Genomic DNA, 14,977 nt, shown 5'->3' with positions numbered 1-14,977 from the left:
GTCAAGCATGTTTGTAAGTTCTGTCTTAATGGCAAGATGTCAAGACAAGTGTTCACTCCTAGTACTCACACCATTGTAAATCCATTTGAAAGAATAAGTAGTGATGTTTGGGGACCATGTTCAGTTGTTTCAGTGGAAGGGTATGAATACTATGTTAGTTTTGTTGATGAAAATACAAGGTTTACATGGATATTTCCTTTGGTGTATAAATCTCAGGTGTGTTTTGTGTTCGAGAAATTTTATGACTTTATTATGAATCACTTTTAAGCTAAAGTAAATTATTTTCAATATGATGGTGGTGGTGAATATATGAATGGTGCATTTGAGAAGTTCTTGGCTACAAAAGGAATTATTCATCTTGTTACCTATCCTTATATACCTCAACAAAATGGAATGGCCAAGAGAAAACATAGGCATACCTTAACAGAATGGAATGGCCAAGAGAAAACATAGGCATATCTTAGAGATAACTATTACATTGATTTCTACAGCATTAATGCCTCATAATTTCTGGTATCATGCATGTGCTCATGCTGTCATTTTTATAAATAGAATGCCCTGCAAGTCTTTGTCTATGTAGTCACCATTTTTCAGATTGTTTGGGCATTATCCTAAGTTGAAAACTTTGAAAGTATTTGGAACAATAATATATCCATACTTAAGACCACACTTCTAGCAAGATAGAGGCTAGAATTGATCAGTGTGTGTTTGTTGGTTATTATTTGGGTTATAAAGGGGTATAGTGTTTCATCGATTGAAGAATAAATTGTTCATCTCCAGGGATATAATTCATGATGAGACTATTTTCCTTTTCAAAACAGTGATAGTTGTTGATCAATTTCGAATAGCTTATATAAGGCTTCTTAAAGACACCCTATGATTGTTCCCATTATATTATCACATCATCAGCATAATGATACAAAGAGGGCTTAAAACTCAAGGGAAATATATTCAACACCTGAAATACATACTCATTCATTTCAGTCCTCTCAGATAGTCAGTTCATCAGATTCATCTCAGCTAGGTTCAAATCCTATGTTGCAGAGTGGTGATATTACTTGAGTGGTGATATTACTTTAGTACAGTTAAGTTCTAGTTCTTCTCAAAATAATGCTCCAAGTTCTCAAATATAGGCCTTTCCACTCAACACTCATCTCCAATCAACTCATACTTTGTTGCATGTCCATAACCTTGCACAACTAGAGGTACTTCTCTCACTTGATTCTCCTAGTGCAACTAATGATGTTACAGCTCAGAATTATCTAGTTTCATCTTCTCTACATTCTATGAATACTATATTAAGATCAGGTGCTATTCAAAGAAAGGATTATAGTGCATTCTCTGCATGTTCACATGAAAATTCAAGTGATATCAGCTTTAAAGGTTATATTGCATTGCTCAATATATGTCAACCTTCTGAGCCTAATTCATTCAAGATAGCTGATTCATCTGATAAGTGGAGAGAAGTTATGACTGAAGAGTTCTTGGCACTTCAAAGACAAAGAACATGAGAATTGGTTTCTCCACCCTCTCACAAAAACATTATAGGGAGTAAGTAGGTTTATAAAATAAAAAAGGATCATAATGGAGCTATTTCTAGATACAAAGCTAGACTTGTAGCTCAAGGTTTCAGTCAAGAAGAGGGATTGGACTATGATGATACATTTAGCTTAGTAGTTTGACACAGCACTATGAGAATTGTTTTGGCCTTGGCAACTTCACAGAAATGGTTCTTAAGGCAATTTGATGTAAAAAAAAAAATTGCCTTTATTCATGGAGACTTACAAGATGAGGTTTTTATGAAATAGCCACAAGGATTTCAGTATTCCACACATCTTGACTAGGATTTCAGTATTCCACACATCTTGACTATGTTTGTGAATTGGTGAAGTCCCTGTATGGTCTTAAACAAGCACCAAGGGCTTGGAATTCAAAGTTCTCTGAATTCAATGTCTCAAATTCAGATACGGTCTATTTGTGAAAACACATGGTTCTAATGTGGTCATTCTACTATTATATGTAGATGACATTATTATCACAGACTCAAATACAGTTTTAGTTCAACAAGTGATTGATGACCTCAGTGAAGTGTTTGAAATGAAGGATATGGGACCACTTATATTCTTTTTGGGACTTCAAATTACTTATAAACCAAATGGAGATCTGTTTGTCTCTCAAGCAAAGTATGTGAAAGATTTATTAAAAAAGGAAGGGATGGAAACTTGCAAATCTTTTCCTACACCATGTAAACCCCACACTCAGTTACTCAAAGATGAAGGTGTGCCAATGGAAGATCCTACATTCTTCATAAGCTTGGTAGGAGCTTTGCAATATCTAACCTTCACTAGGCCAGATATTGCATATGCTGTTAACTATGCTTGCTAGTTTATGCCATATCCAACAGATGTTCATTTTCATTTGGTGAAAGGAATTATGAGATATTTGCAAGGGACTATGGAATGTGGTCTTCATTATACTACTACACCGGTAATGGATCTCCAAGCTTATAATGATGCTGACTGGCATCAGATATCAATACAAGGCGATCAACTACTGGCTATGTAGTTTTTCAGGGGTAAAATCTTGTGTCTTAGCAATCCAAATCAAGAAGTTCCACTAAGGCAGAGTATAAGGCTCTAGCCAATGCAGCAGCTGATGTTGCATGGAACAGGTTGATATTAAAAGATTTGCAGGTGTTTCTGCTTTAGCATTATGATAATATCTCTACTTTAGCATTATGTTCAAATCCAATGTTTCATACATGGATTAAGCACTTGGAAACTAACTTTCACGTTGTTTGAGAGCGGGTTCAGAAAGGAGATATGCAAGTGTAGTATATTCCAATTAGTGATCAATTAGCTGATGTATTTACAAAAAGCCTACATGGACCATCATTCTTTCAGCACTATTCCAATCTCAAGCTGGGGTTCCCCAGATAAGATTGAAATGGAGTAATGACAGATGGCATCATCTTGTGTTGTTAGTTAGTAAGGCCAAATGACATCATCTTGTGTATTGGTCAGTTAGGAGGTTGCTTAATGTGTAAGCTAGCTAGTTTCTATAAATAGTAGATAACTCAGTGTATTCCTTTAGCTTGTGAAATAACATAAATCATTCATCTCTTTGTGCTTTCTTACATCCTTCAATCTCAATTCTCAAATCCCTATATTTCTTACTGAACTGTTATGAAATAGATGCCTCAAATATTTCATATTTGACCAAGATTGAAATCTTTCTATTTTAGCTAATTTCATATATCATATAGGAAGCAAAATTCTACCTTCTCTATGAGTCGTAAGAGTAAATTCTTATCTCATAAATAATACACCTAAAATATCACCTTCTCTACAGGCTCAGTAGATGGCCATTACTTATGCTAGTTTATTACCTGCTCAAAAAGTACAATTTAGGTTTAAATAACTGTAATAGAGCTGTCCTAATTGGTTAGGTATATGACGGTTTTTGAATTTGTGTTTTACCTGGAATGCAGTGCAGGTGCATCAAATATGTAATTGACCTAGAGCGTAGGAACAAATTTAATAAAAGAAGTCACAAACCACTATTTTGGTAATGTTCATAAACCACTTTGAGAAAAGTAAACAAGTACAAAATGATGGGGTAAAAACATATGAATGGCTAATCCCATTACCAAAGTAATAATCATCAAATGAAGCTTCATAACAACGAAATCAAAACTACGGACCATAAAGAAGACAAAAGAAAAATAACAACATAGGGGGTGAGTAATTGTATTATCAAAGAATAGAAAGAAGATAGCTAATTATATTGCACACCCTTAAGGTTTGGAGTGATTTTCACAATGAGCTATGAATACTTAATTTTCTCTTAGTAACCAAATTTCACAATTGTCTTTTCTTTCTTGGTTGTAGGGATACCATAATAATTCTACACTTGTGTGGAATTCGTTCCCGCCATAGTATCAATTTATGCATTTGGCCAGATTGATTGTTTGATCTTTATTAAATTGATAACATGATGAGTGTGAGACTCTTATATGGACCTACTGTGTAAACCACATTTACACCACATTGATTAAAAATAGAAAAAAAAAAAAAAACCTCCGCAATTAAACGAAGGATTAGATGTTCAAAGAGACAAAAGATGAAAAGTGTTCAATTTCAAAACTTCAAGGTACAATGTAATAAGAGTAGAACCTCAAGACTCATTTTAAAAATCACTGCAAACCTAAAGGGTGCAAAATATAATTAGTCAATAAAAAATACACAACGAAATCAGGAGATAAAACTAATTGGTTGTAAAAGTTAATGTACAGGGGTGATAGATTCATCACCTCATCTTCTTGAGGTCAACAAAAACACATCCGAAATCTTTACGTGACAAATTTTCAACTTTGATGAATTAAATATGGTCTAACCTGCCTTGCCTACTCCGGTAGAAATTAAAGTCAATTCTCCCCAATCTTCTATTCAATTTTTGTTTTTTTTTCCGTAGCTAATTTTCTTTCAAGAACGTTTTGACGACTTACATGAAGATACAGATCGACCAACTTTGAAATATGGAAGTACTTTCGGAAGCTCTAAATCTTAATGAGAATACAACGCCAAAAATGCGTGGACTTTTATTTCTTATGCTTTCATATAATCGTCATTTTCTTTGAAAATATAGTTGAGCTATGTATAGAAATAGAGTGGTGTTATCGACATACTATTTTTTATTTTTCACATTCATTATGTTAATTTTTGTCATTTAATCTTTTTAATTTATTCGATTTGATAACTAAAAATTAAAAAATTATGTTCAAAGTAAAAAATAATATGTAAATAACATCACTCTAGATATATACATCTATATATATATATATATATATATACATCTATATATATATATATATATATATGAAACAACCGATACAACTCAAGCCATCAACATGTAATATAGGTGGCCATTTTATATTGATTGCTAATTTCTCAGTGTATTGACAAATCAACTCACAGTTTTCAAACTATGTCAACAACGTCTGATTAGAAAAATGAAAATTACTAATTATCCAACCAAACAAGAAGCAAAAGTCAAGATGAACCATTTTTAAACAACTAAAGGTGATATATAACCCACCTATTATTTGAGTCGGCCCGATTTGACCTTAAAAGAATTTAAAGTTGGCACTTTGTCGAGAAAAAGATTGGACACAAATTATTTGTTACTTTTTCGTTGAAGACTCATGTTTTTCTTGTTATGATCGACAATATTGCATGACAACCATATATATAGCGTGAAAATGACCTGCGTAGAAAGAGGGACCGAATCAACTATCTTATTTCTTACCAGAACAAAATTAATTGGAGAAAATAAAACAAATATTATATATATGATATAACACTCTGTATGCACCAACTCCTTGGTCTACTCGTTTTTTGTATTTTGAATAAGAAAAATGCTCAACTACGAATTGCTCCTCAGTCATCTTTGTTTTTTTTATTACAAGCGAGACTCTAATTTAGGATTTGGATCCTCGCCGGATCCCCTTCCTGGGGATCCTAGTGATCAATGCACGTGGAATGTTGATAAAAAATCGTGCGGTTACAATTTTTTTATTTTTTATATTTTTTACTCAAAACGAGGCTGCTTTACTTTTAAAAATATAAAAAACATTTAATTGTGACCGCACGATTTTTGATCAACAGTCTACGTGCGTTGATCCTTAGGATCCCCAAGGAGGGGATCTGGCGAGGATCCAAATCCTTTAATTTACCCTTGAGGAAAGAGCAAACAAAATTCACATATATCGATGCATAATCAAAGATCCCATATCCTCATAATAATTAAGAAAGAAAAGCCCAATAATTGAAGAATTCTACTCTTATTGCGGAGTATAGTAATACAGACAGTATTATCCCAACTGTTTTTGTGATCTAACGTACGTTAGATACCAACAAAAAAAAAAAAAAAAAAAGTTAGGTTAGAGCGGCACCACATCAAGGCCATCTTTGAGATTTCGGGAACCTTGTGCGAAAATTATAAAAGACCTCATCCTTAAGATAGTTTTAAAAAAGGTATAACAAAGTATTGATGTTAGAAAATAATCACTTAAATCAAAATAAACTTTTAACACTCATTGATTGCAAGTATACAAATATCATTAATTACAAGTAAAAAGCTACAAACATAACCTTAACTAAATAATCAAAAGTAGTTCGATTTTAAACAACCAAACATGAAAAATAAAAAAATAGAAAAGAAAAAAAAACTTCAAAACTCTAACTCTAAAGTTTTACTTGAATATATAACATTTTTATATAATAAATTTGAAAATCCATCATTTTTAGGGTGTTATTATTGACAATTAGAATATCTCATTGTACTCCAATTTTTTATATTGAGTAATGCTAAGGAAACTAAATTTGTAGACAAAATTTTATAAATTAAATGAAATGTAAGTTGATGATTAGATTATTACTTAAGCGTTGATAAACGTGCTCATTTACTATTGATGACATCATTTAGTTTAAAATTTTAGTCTACCTAGTATTACCCTTATATATTTAGAAAGGAAAAAAAATTACTTTTATAAAGAATGCACAATGAGATTTTAATGTGCTAACAAAAGAATTTTTTTAAAATATAGAACATTATTACATAATATTAGATGAAAAATTTTTTGGGGCCCCTTCAAATTTGAAATCTTGTGTGACTGCATATTTCACTACCTCTTCCTCCCATGCCCCCTCTGCATCATATTATAGTTACAATACAAAAATGCTACAATTTTACTTAAAAGTAACACTTGAAGAGTTCAATTGGAGGGAAAAAAAAATCTCTCAATTTATTTGACATGTCCAAATTGATTCTCAGTTGAAAATTTTCGTTGATTCCTTTCTGCCGAATCATCTTTTTGCTGTATTCAGTGGCCAGATTTTGCCTTCACTTGCAACCTTCTCTTAAGAAATCCGGCTCGCAAAGCTAGAGTGTCCATCTAAAGTATTGCGTTTGAAGTTTTTTTTTTTTATATTTTTATTTTATGTTTGGTTATTTATCTGAAGCGTAGTCTTATAAAAGACTTGTGTACATACAAATACGGCAGCTTTGCTCAGACTCCGAGGAGATCTTTCTCAGTTAGCCGAATCTTCTCGAGCTTGAAGCTCCGATATAGATATGCGGTAAAGAACTAGGGTTTTTAATTGATTTGTGCATTGAAAGTTTTGGTTTTTCGCTTCGGATGAATTGAAAAGTTGCTTCTTTGACTTTGTTTGCATGATGTTTTGCTTTCGCGTTAGAATACTAGCGCAGGCCAATGTATTGGTGGCACGTTTTGAAGACTGAAACCATAATATGTCAAAAATGTTTACGGTAAGTTGATGGCAGGGATAAGAGTGTCGGTAATGTACTTCAGTAATAACCCTAATTTCTTTAGCCTTTTACAGCAAGCTAGCCATAAGGAATGCGATACTCGATTCTCAATTTTCAGCAAGCAACGCATAATCAGAAGATGTGAAAGGCCTAATTAAAAATGAATTGTATAATATGTTATGGATAATACTTGCATCCCCCAATGTGGTAGATGCCTGCATATCCTCCTCCTTGAGAATACTTTATCTTGACCGAATAAAATCAACAATCGGAACCGTTCAATTTATTAATCTTCATTTGAAGATTATTTCTACAAAAAATCATTTGAATTCGATATCGTATAATCACCCAAACACATCCAATAAATGGACGGTTTATCGTGAACATATTACTTAGTACCTACTCCATCGATTTGTTATAATCATTTGAATGATTAAATAATCTCCAATTGAAATGATTTTTTGTAGGGGTGATCTTCAAATGAATTGAAGATTAAGAAATTGAATGGTTCCGATTAAGAAATTTGTATGGTCAAGATATGTTATTCGTAAGTGGGAATGAGCTCATCCCAAAATGGGGAATGAGCGCATCCGCAAAGAGGAGAATGCAAGTTTATCCATATATTATTGATTGAATTTCGTATAATGATTTTTGTAAGACCAACACAGCACATATCATTTGAACATGTCACTACCGTAAGGCCTTTAGCTGCTCTAATAATTTTAGAAGAAATTATATGATACATGAAACTAATCAAATATGTTCTTAACAAGAAATGAATTGTGCATGACATCATGGCTTAGGCAGCACCTGATTTGGGATCAATGATGATGAAATTCGGGTCGGGAAATGTCATGGATTTTTTACATCAACAATGTGAGAAGTGTGATACTTTATTGACTGCGACTGCGTAATTTAATACTCATAATATTTCCCAAAAAAAAAATCAAATACTAATACAGTTGTATATTGGCACAACGTGAAAAAGGTTCCAAAACCAATTCAAATCTCAAACATTTGTTCACTCTCCAAGCGTTCTCAAAATCCAGCCCGTTTGTGGCTTACAACTAACTTACGCCGGTGACATTTGCCTGTTGATCCGTTGTCGAAATTGAAGCTAAAGAATCAGTTATGAACTTTCTAAGTTTGCACAACAAATTTAGTTTATAAAATTTAGTTTTCCTAACATTATTCAAAAATCTAATTAATTATTAGGGAAAGGGATCCTCTTCGGATCCCTTCCACCAAATTCATCAAGTTCGGGAATCCGGACCGTTGAAATTTGATCCAACGGCTACAAACAGAGGAGTTCCTTTAACAGGTATAATAACTGTAGCCATTGAATCAAATTTCAACGGTCCAGATCCCCGGACTTGATGGATTTTGTGGAAGAGATCCGGAGATAATACCTTTCCAATTATTAGGACCTAGATTTACAGCCTGTATGCCACCTAGGATTCATAACTTTTGGCATCAAGGACTATTCATACTTTCACATTATCATACTACAATCTTTATCAGAGTTAATTAAAAGGGTAATATCTGAGGAGACCAAATTTTTAAAACCGAAATTTGTAAACAAAAAATGTGTTTGTTTATGATTGGATTATTAATTAAATGTCGATTAACATCCTTATTTCTTATTGGTGAATCATCATTTAGTTTGCAAATTTGGTTTTAAAATTTGGTCACCCTAACATATCCTAAATTAAATAAGATGCATAATCACGATTAGGGAGTGTGAACTGTGAACAGCAGTTGCTCGATATTTATGCTGAATAGATTAGTACCGAGTAAACACTGTGAGCTTGAGTTCTGCTTAGGCTAGCTGTTCATGACTCGGTCAATTTTGTTTAATTTTGCTATTAGTGCGGTCCGCTTTTATGCCCTTTTGACTTGCGGTAGAAAGGACAAACCTGAGTTTCTCTCTATCCGTCTCCACAAATTTAATCTTGTCGTTCATTCTTTTGACATCCTCTCTGCACAAACTAATGTCCTTGCATAAGAGACGTTCGCTCAATATGCTTCATGATTCATATCTATATAAAAAAAAATTAGAGCTACATTTCTAATTAAAAACTAACTCACAAGGACAAAGTTATAATAAAGATCACTTAGATGCAAATGCTTCTCCAATATTGTCAAGAAATTTGGTTAGATGGGCACAATTGATTCCACTGCATTCTATTCTCTCAAGAAACAACTGACACTCACAATATAAAGATGTGGTATTGTAGAATCCTAGTGACTTCGAGGTAGGAATGCAGCTGCATCCAACAAATTATATATAGGACATGAAAGTACCATTTCTGTCTCGATAGACTGAAAATCGTCCAATGTATTAAGGTAAAAAAAAAATTGAAATTTAGATGTCAAGATTTCTGAAATTATTATGTACGGACTTGGAAAATTTTAATAAGTACAAATGGAAGTTCTACGCTATACCTTTAGTGTTAATAAAACTTAAACTTAAGACTTTTCAACAAAAGAATAAGTTATTGTGAGTAATATTCTTCCCCCTATTTGAGGTCTGAAGTTCAAATTTCTTTCTTATAGTGATAAAAAAAAAAAAAAATTTAAAAAACTTACTATGATAGTGTTGAGAGTGAATCCCGTATCGAGGAAAGAGAGGACCTTGCATGTGCTTATAAAAAGTTGCCCTATTGCCTATACTGCAAATATATTTTATGATTAAACATTAACTTTCTTCATGGTATCAAAGCAGGTTATCCCATAGCTAAAACCTAGCAGTCAAACGTGCTTCACGTCACCCCGTTTGTGTTTTTCATTTGTTAGGCTTTAAAATTTCACCACACGTGATGGGGAGAGTTGAGAGTGAATCCCAAATCGGGAAAAGAATGGACTTTGCATGTGCTTATAAGGTGTATTGACAATTGCTTTTATGATGGAACCTCAACTTTCTTCAGAGAACTCGGAATTAGAAAAACCATAAAATTAACTATATCTACAAGTAATCCCTAATCATTTTCTATTCTATTAAAAGGAAAGTGTATGATTTAACAAATAGGGCTACGACTTATGTATAATACATATACACATATGATTCACAATAGTTGAGGACAATTAACAAAGGAACAATATTATTCCATTATCAGCCAAATAAATATTCATTATATATATATATATGTTGCAGTTATTTTTAGAATAGGAATGTGATTGTGTAAATCATAGTAGATCTAGAAATATCTCTTTTATTCCTATTAGGAGTTGATTACCTATTAAGAGTTATAATCCTAAAAGGGTAAGGATTTTACTATAGATAAAGGCACAATGGAGGTGATACAACACACACCTCACAATTAAATCTCTATCTTCTCTCTTGCTACCGCCGGCCCCCTCCTTCTCTTTTCCCTTAGAATAGCTCAGTCAAATAGGCCTAGAACAATAGATATATATTTCCACTTTTTAGTCGGAAATACACATAAGATGGACAAGACAATGTGTTTTTACAGCTCTTGTCGCCATTGAAGACATGAAGAAAAGTATAAAGGAAAGCAGCCACATTGTGATTCCCTGCATGCTAGAGCCGAGCCAGTTATGGCCAAAACGTCAAAGCACTAACTTTATTGTCATGGAGGGTTCGGAGGTACTTTCTGCCACATGGAATTCAACCCATGTGATTGGAATGAAGAGAAGTACTAGTAGTCTAGTACTTTTTTACCATGTAAAAGTTGTAACTAAGAAATAAATCATAAAGTTGCTCAAACGGCACCTGCAGATCAGAATAGTCAATAGAATGTGTATGGTATCCCAACTGAACTCACTGCATGCAATTGCGCAAGACCACTTTGTTCTATGTTCAAGACTTCAAGTTCCTACGTTAATTAAACTCAACAATCAACACCGTCCACAAGTAATTCAAATTTGAACTGGGAAAGAAATTGAAGCTTATAATCCATAAATCAAAAAATTGAGAAATAGATTGTCGGCCCCCTTGTAATTTATTGGCTTAGTGGTACAGTTAAAGGTCATGCAGGTATTGGGTTCCACTAGCACCCAGTTAAATCATCATTCATGAATTACCAAAAAACAATTACGAAAGACAGAAGTATGACTGAAAAGGAAAGAAATCCTACTGAATTCAGACACCAAATTAATTTACAACCCTCAACCCCAATTACCATGCATGTACATTGGTGTTATTTGAGGCCCAATTAGGTCGACTCTGCAAAAACAGTATGAAGACCTGGTGGTACTGTGACTGCTTGTGGGCAGCTGGTTTCATAGCCTGCAACCATTTGAGTACTATAAACCAGGGAATTTATGTCTCCCCAACTAATTTCACTCTCTGCAGAAGCAGTACTAGTCCCTGCAGTGCTACCATTGTTCAACGTCTCCGTGGTGGCTTGATAATAAAAACCACCCAATTGCTGATGTTGGTGAGCAAAATTGTTGTCGTAAACCTCCAGTTCAGTTAGCTGGTGAAGATGATCAACCTGTAGGTTGTTGTTCTGATCGTTGAGCCCGTGAAACATGGTTGGACTACTTGAACCCCCAGTACCGTTACTAGCATCACAGTGTGTGCTTGGAAATTGAGAATAGTTATTGCTGTTGGCTGCTGAAGTACAATTGAGTACATTAATGGAGCTCTGATAAAATTGTTGTTCTGAGGATGAGGTTGACAAAATATCGATAGGGTACTGAAAACTTGTATTGCTAGTGTCAGAATCATGGGAAAATCTTCCTCCAAGATTGATGAGCATATTCTTAATTGAAGCCTGATCCTTGATGAGTTGAGGGTTATGTGTTTGATAATTAGCCACTGGGACTACTGGTAGCTCTGGCAAGTCATAAGGGTTTTGGTTGTCAAACCCAGCAGGGATATTAATAAAATTTGCAATATTTTCTGATCTTTTGTTCATCTCCTGCTTAAAGCTGGCGGTGCGGCTACTTTGCTGAACCTGTTGTTGTTTGCGCTGCCTGCCCAAAAGCTTTTTCTTCAGCCTTGTGTTCCAGTAGTTCTTAATATCGTTGTCCGTTCGCCCTGGTAACTGGGCTGCAATGATAGACCACCTATCCAAAAAGAAAACAAAAAGTCCTACTTAAATTCCATAACATGATTAACTACCAATTTAAAAGAGCATGATAAAGAAAATTAAGAGAGAGATATATGATATGTATGGCCTTGAAATTGTTTAATATATATACCTGCTTCCAATACTCATGTAGAGGCTGCAGATGATGTTATCTTCTTCCTCTGAGAACCCGCCGTGCTTGATATTAGGCCGGAGATAATTCAACCATCTAAGTCGACAGCTTTTGCCGCACCTTCTTAAGCCTGTTGATCATGGGAAGTAGTACAATAATATTAGATTAAAAAAACATAGGTTAGATCATGATCAATAATTTTGTTAATAACTGGGGTGAGGAGAATTTGAAGTGATTAGCTCCTGACCTATCTTCTGGGGCAGGGCAATCCAGTTGCCGCCACTGCCGTGCTTCTCCATGTAAGCCTTGAGGGTGGCATCTTCTTCTGGTGACCAAGGGCCTTTCTTGACGTTGGCTTTGTCACAGCAAGGAGCTCTCCCCATGGCTTTTACTTTAACTTGGGTTTTTTTCTGATTGTGTGGGTTATGTTGTGATGAGGCTGGTTTCACTATATATATGTGTGTGTGTATCAGCTAGCTCCCCTTTATGATCACCACTTGATGAAAATTTGATAAAGTTTATGATAATGTTAATAAAATATATCAGAGAGAGAGTATAATGGCTGGAGAGCTGGGGAGAGGGCTGAGAACATGGAAAGGGTCACAGAAATTCGGAAAGGTGAATTGAAAAAAAGGATGAGCCTTTATTTATAGAATATTAGAGAAATTGGAAATGCCAGAACAGGAGACCAGGTTTTTATCTCATTGTCTTTCTTACTTCAGAATCTCTCTCTCCCTCTCTCAAGAAATAAATGACGCAACTAGAAGCTTTAAAGAGTTGTAGCAAACAAAGCAAACATCAGCTTGGTTTGAACTCTTCCACTAGTTTATGACCGTGAATGATTCCTCAAGCCTTTAATAAGAACGGTTCATCCATGCGGCCATTGTCATGATCTTGACATAAGGGTAGTCATTTCTTGATAATCTAACTTAAAAATAGGACATATCAATTGTGTCACACACTTATTTGATAACACGTGAAATAAGAAAACTACATATATGACGGTTCTAATACATGTTAAAAAAATAATCCCTAGTTAGGATCATTTTTAAGCATGAGTTAAGGTATTTTTTGTATATATAAATTTGTGTTTTAAAGATAAAAAGGGTTTACCCATGTAAGCATGGTTTAAATATATATGGTTAAATGACCATTAATTTCAAGTCTTAATCTTCTTTGTATCTTTTTCTTTTCTTTTCATTTCTCTGGTTTTGGAGTCGTCGGGGTTGGTTTTCGACGAAAATACCAAGAGGGTCATGAGGTATTAATTAGGGGCAATTTCTTGTGAAGGAACACACCACAATGTCAGACCTCCATAGTGGATGAAGCAATAACAGTCCCTATATACTTTTCTAAAAGAAAATTTAGTACCCCATCTAAAATGGGAACAAACAACTAAAATATATTTTATTTACTTGACAAGGGCAAACCCATTATCAATTATTATGTATTCGGTTCACCTATAACATAGAAGGTAAATAAAAGGGATGAGTATTGTAATATGATAGAGCGGAAGTTTCATGACATTCTCAATTGGAGTACTGGAGTACCCGTGGCGGCTTTTTTTTTTTTTTTTTAATAAAAAAAAACGATAGAGAGATATTCTATTAAACATCACAAACAAATATAAGAGTGTTATTGGGTACATTACTCTAATGACCAATAAAATGATCTGGAAAGAATTTTCACAGATAAACAAGAGTAAACCCCTAAATGGCAACAACAAGCACAAACGCACAATTGCCATCAATATTGATCAATCACAATAAATGATAAACACAACAAAGTTATACTGGCAACCACATCAATCATCGCGGAATAATGAGGCCACATAAACTCGTCACAATAAAGGGAGACGACATCAAATTTTGTTGACAGACAAGACCACATAACTCATCACTCAAAACGAAGACAAACCTAGCGATCATAACATCATGACCACAATGATCGCTAGGTAATACAAAACATAACTACACTACCCTGAGAAAGGAATCACTGATGAGCTCATCTCAATGGACGACAAGAACACTCATGCCAAGGCCACCTGCAATTGCACTGCTTTAGTGAGATTCCGACTATCACATGTCAAGCACCCTAAGATCTGACACAATAGTCAAATCTGAAGGCAGCAAAGCCGCCAAATCCGATGGCACCATGTGGTGGAGCTGCCAGATCATAAAAATGCACAAGGTAGCAGAGCCACAAAAATGGAACGCGCACGAAGCACCAGAGCCGCCTGATCTTAGCGCATTAGTCGGGGCAACCACAAAATGAGTTGAGGAAAGTGTCACCACTACGGAAAATGAGCTGACGATGGTAGATCCGACCTATCTGCAGCCACAAATCCAACCCAGACCATGAAATCGAGAGCCAACTCAAAGAACCTTGAGAGAGCATGACCTGAATCTAGGTATGAGACTGAAATCCATGAAAAAACCACCACAAAATGGTGGGAGAGAAATACATGAGGAAGAGAGAA

The 14,977-nt window shown here is 34.5% G+C and overlaps 1 protein-coding gene across 1 annotated transcript; it reads right to left on the bottom strand.

Annotated features, from left to right (window-relative positions):
- Positions 1 to 11,220: 11,220 nt before the first annotated feature.
- On the bottom strand, positions 11,221 to 13,300 carry LOC103931258 (transcription factor RAX3-like). Its single transcript, XM_009340692.2, has 3 exons — positions 12,746 to 13,300; positions 12,499 to 12,628; positions 11,221 to 12,363 (listed from the first exon to the last, which is right to left on the bottom strand). The coding sequence occupies exons 1-3, from the start codon at positions 12,879 to 12,881 to the stop codon at positions 11,505 to 11,507; spliced, it is 1,125 nt and encodes a 374-aa protein (XP_009338967.2). The 5' UTR covers positions 12,882 to 13,300; the 3' UTR covers positions 11,221 to 11,504.
- Between the last annotated feature and the right edge of the window lie 1,677 nt (positions 13,301 to 14,977).

This window comes from the organism of the source record quoted next, unplaced genomic scaffold, assembly GCF_019419815.1.
Source record: "Pyrus x bretschneideri cultivar Hongxiangsu unplaced genomic scaffold, Pyrus_bretschneideri_v1 Contig8, whole genome shotgun sequence".
NCBI lineage: Eukaryota > Viridiplantae > Streptophyta > Magnoliopsida > Rosales > Rosaceae > Pyrus > Pyrus x bretschneideri.
Note: the sequence above shows the minus strand (reverse complement) of the source record. Positions and strands in the feature narration are given on the sequence as shown.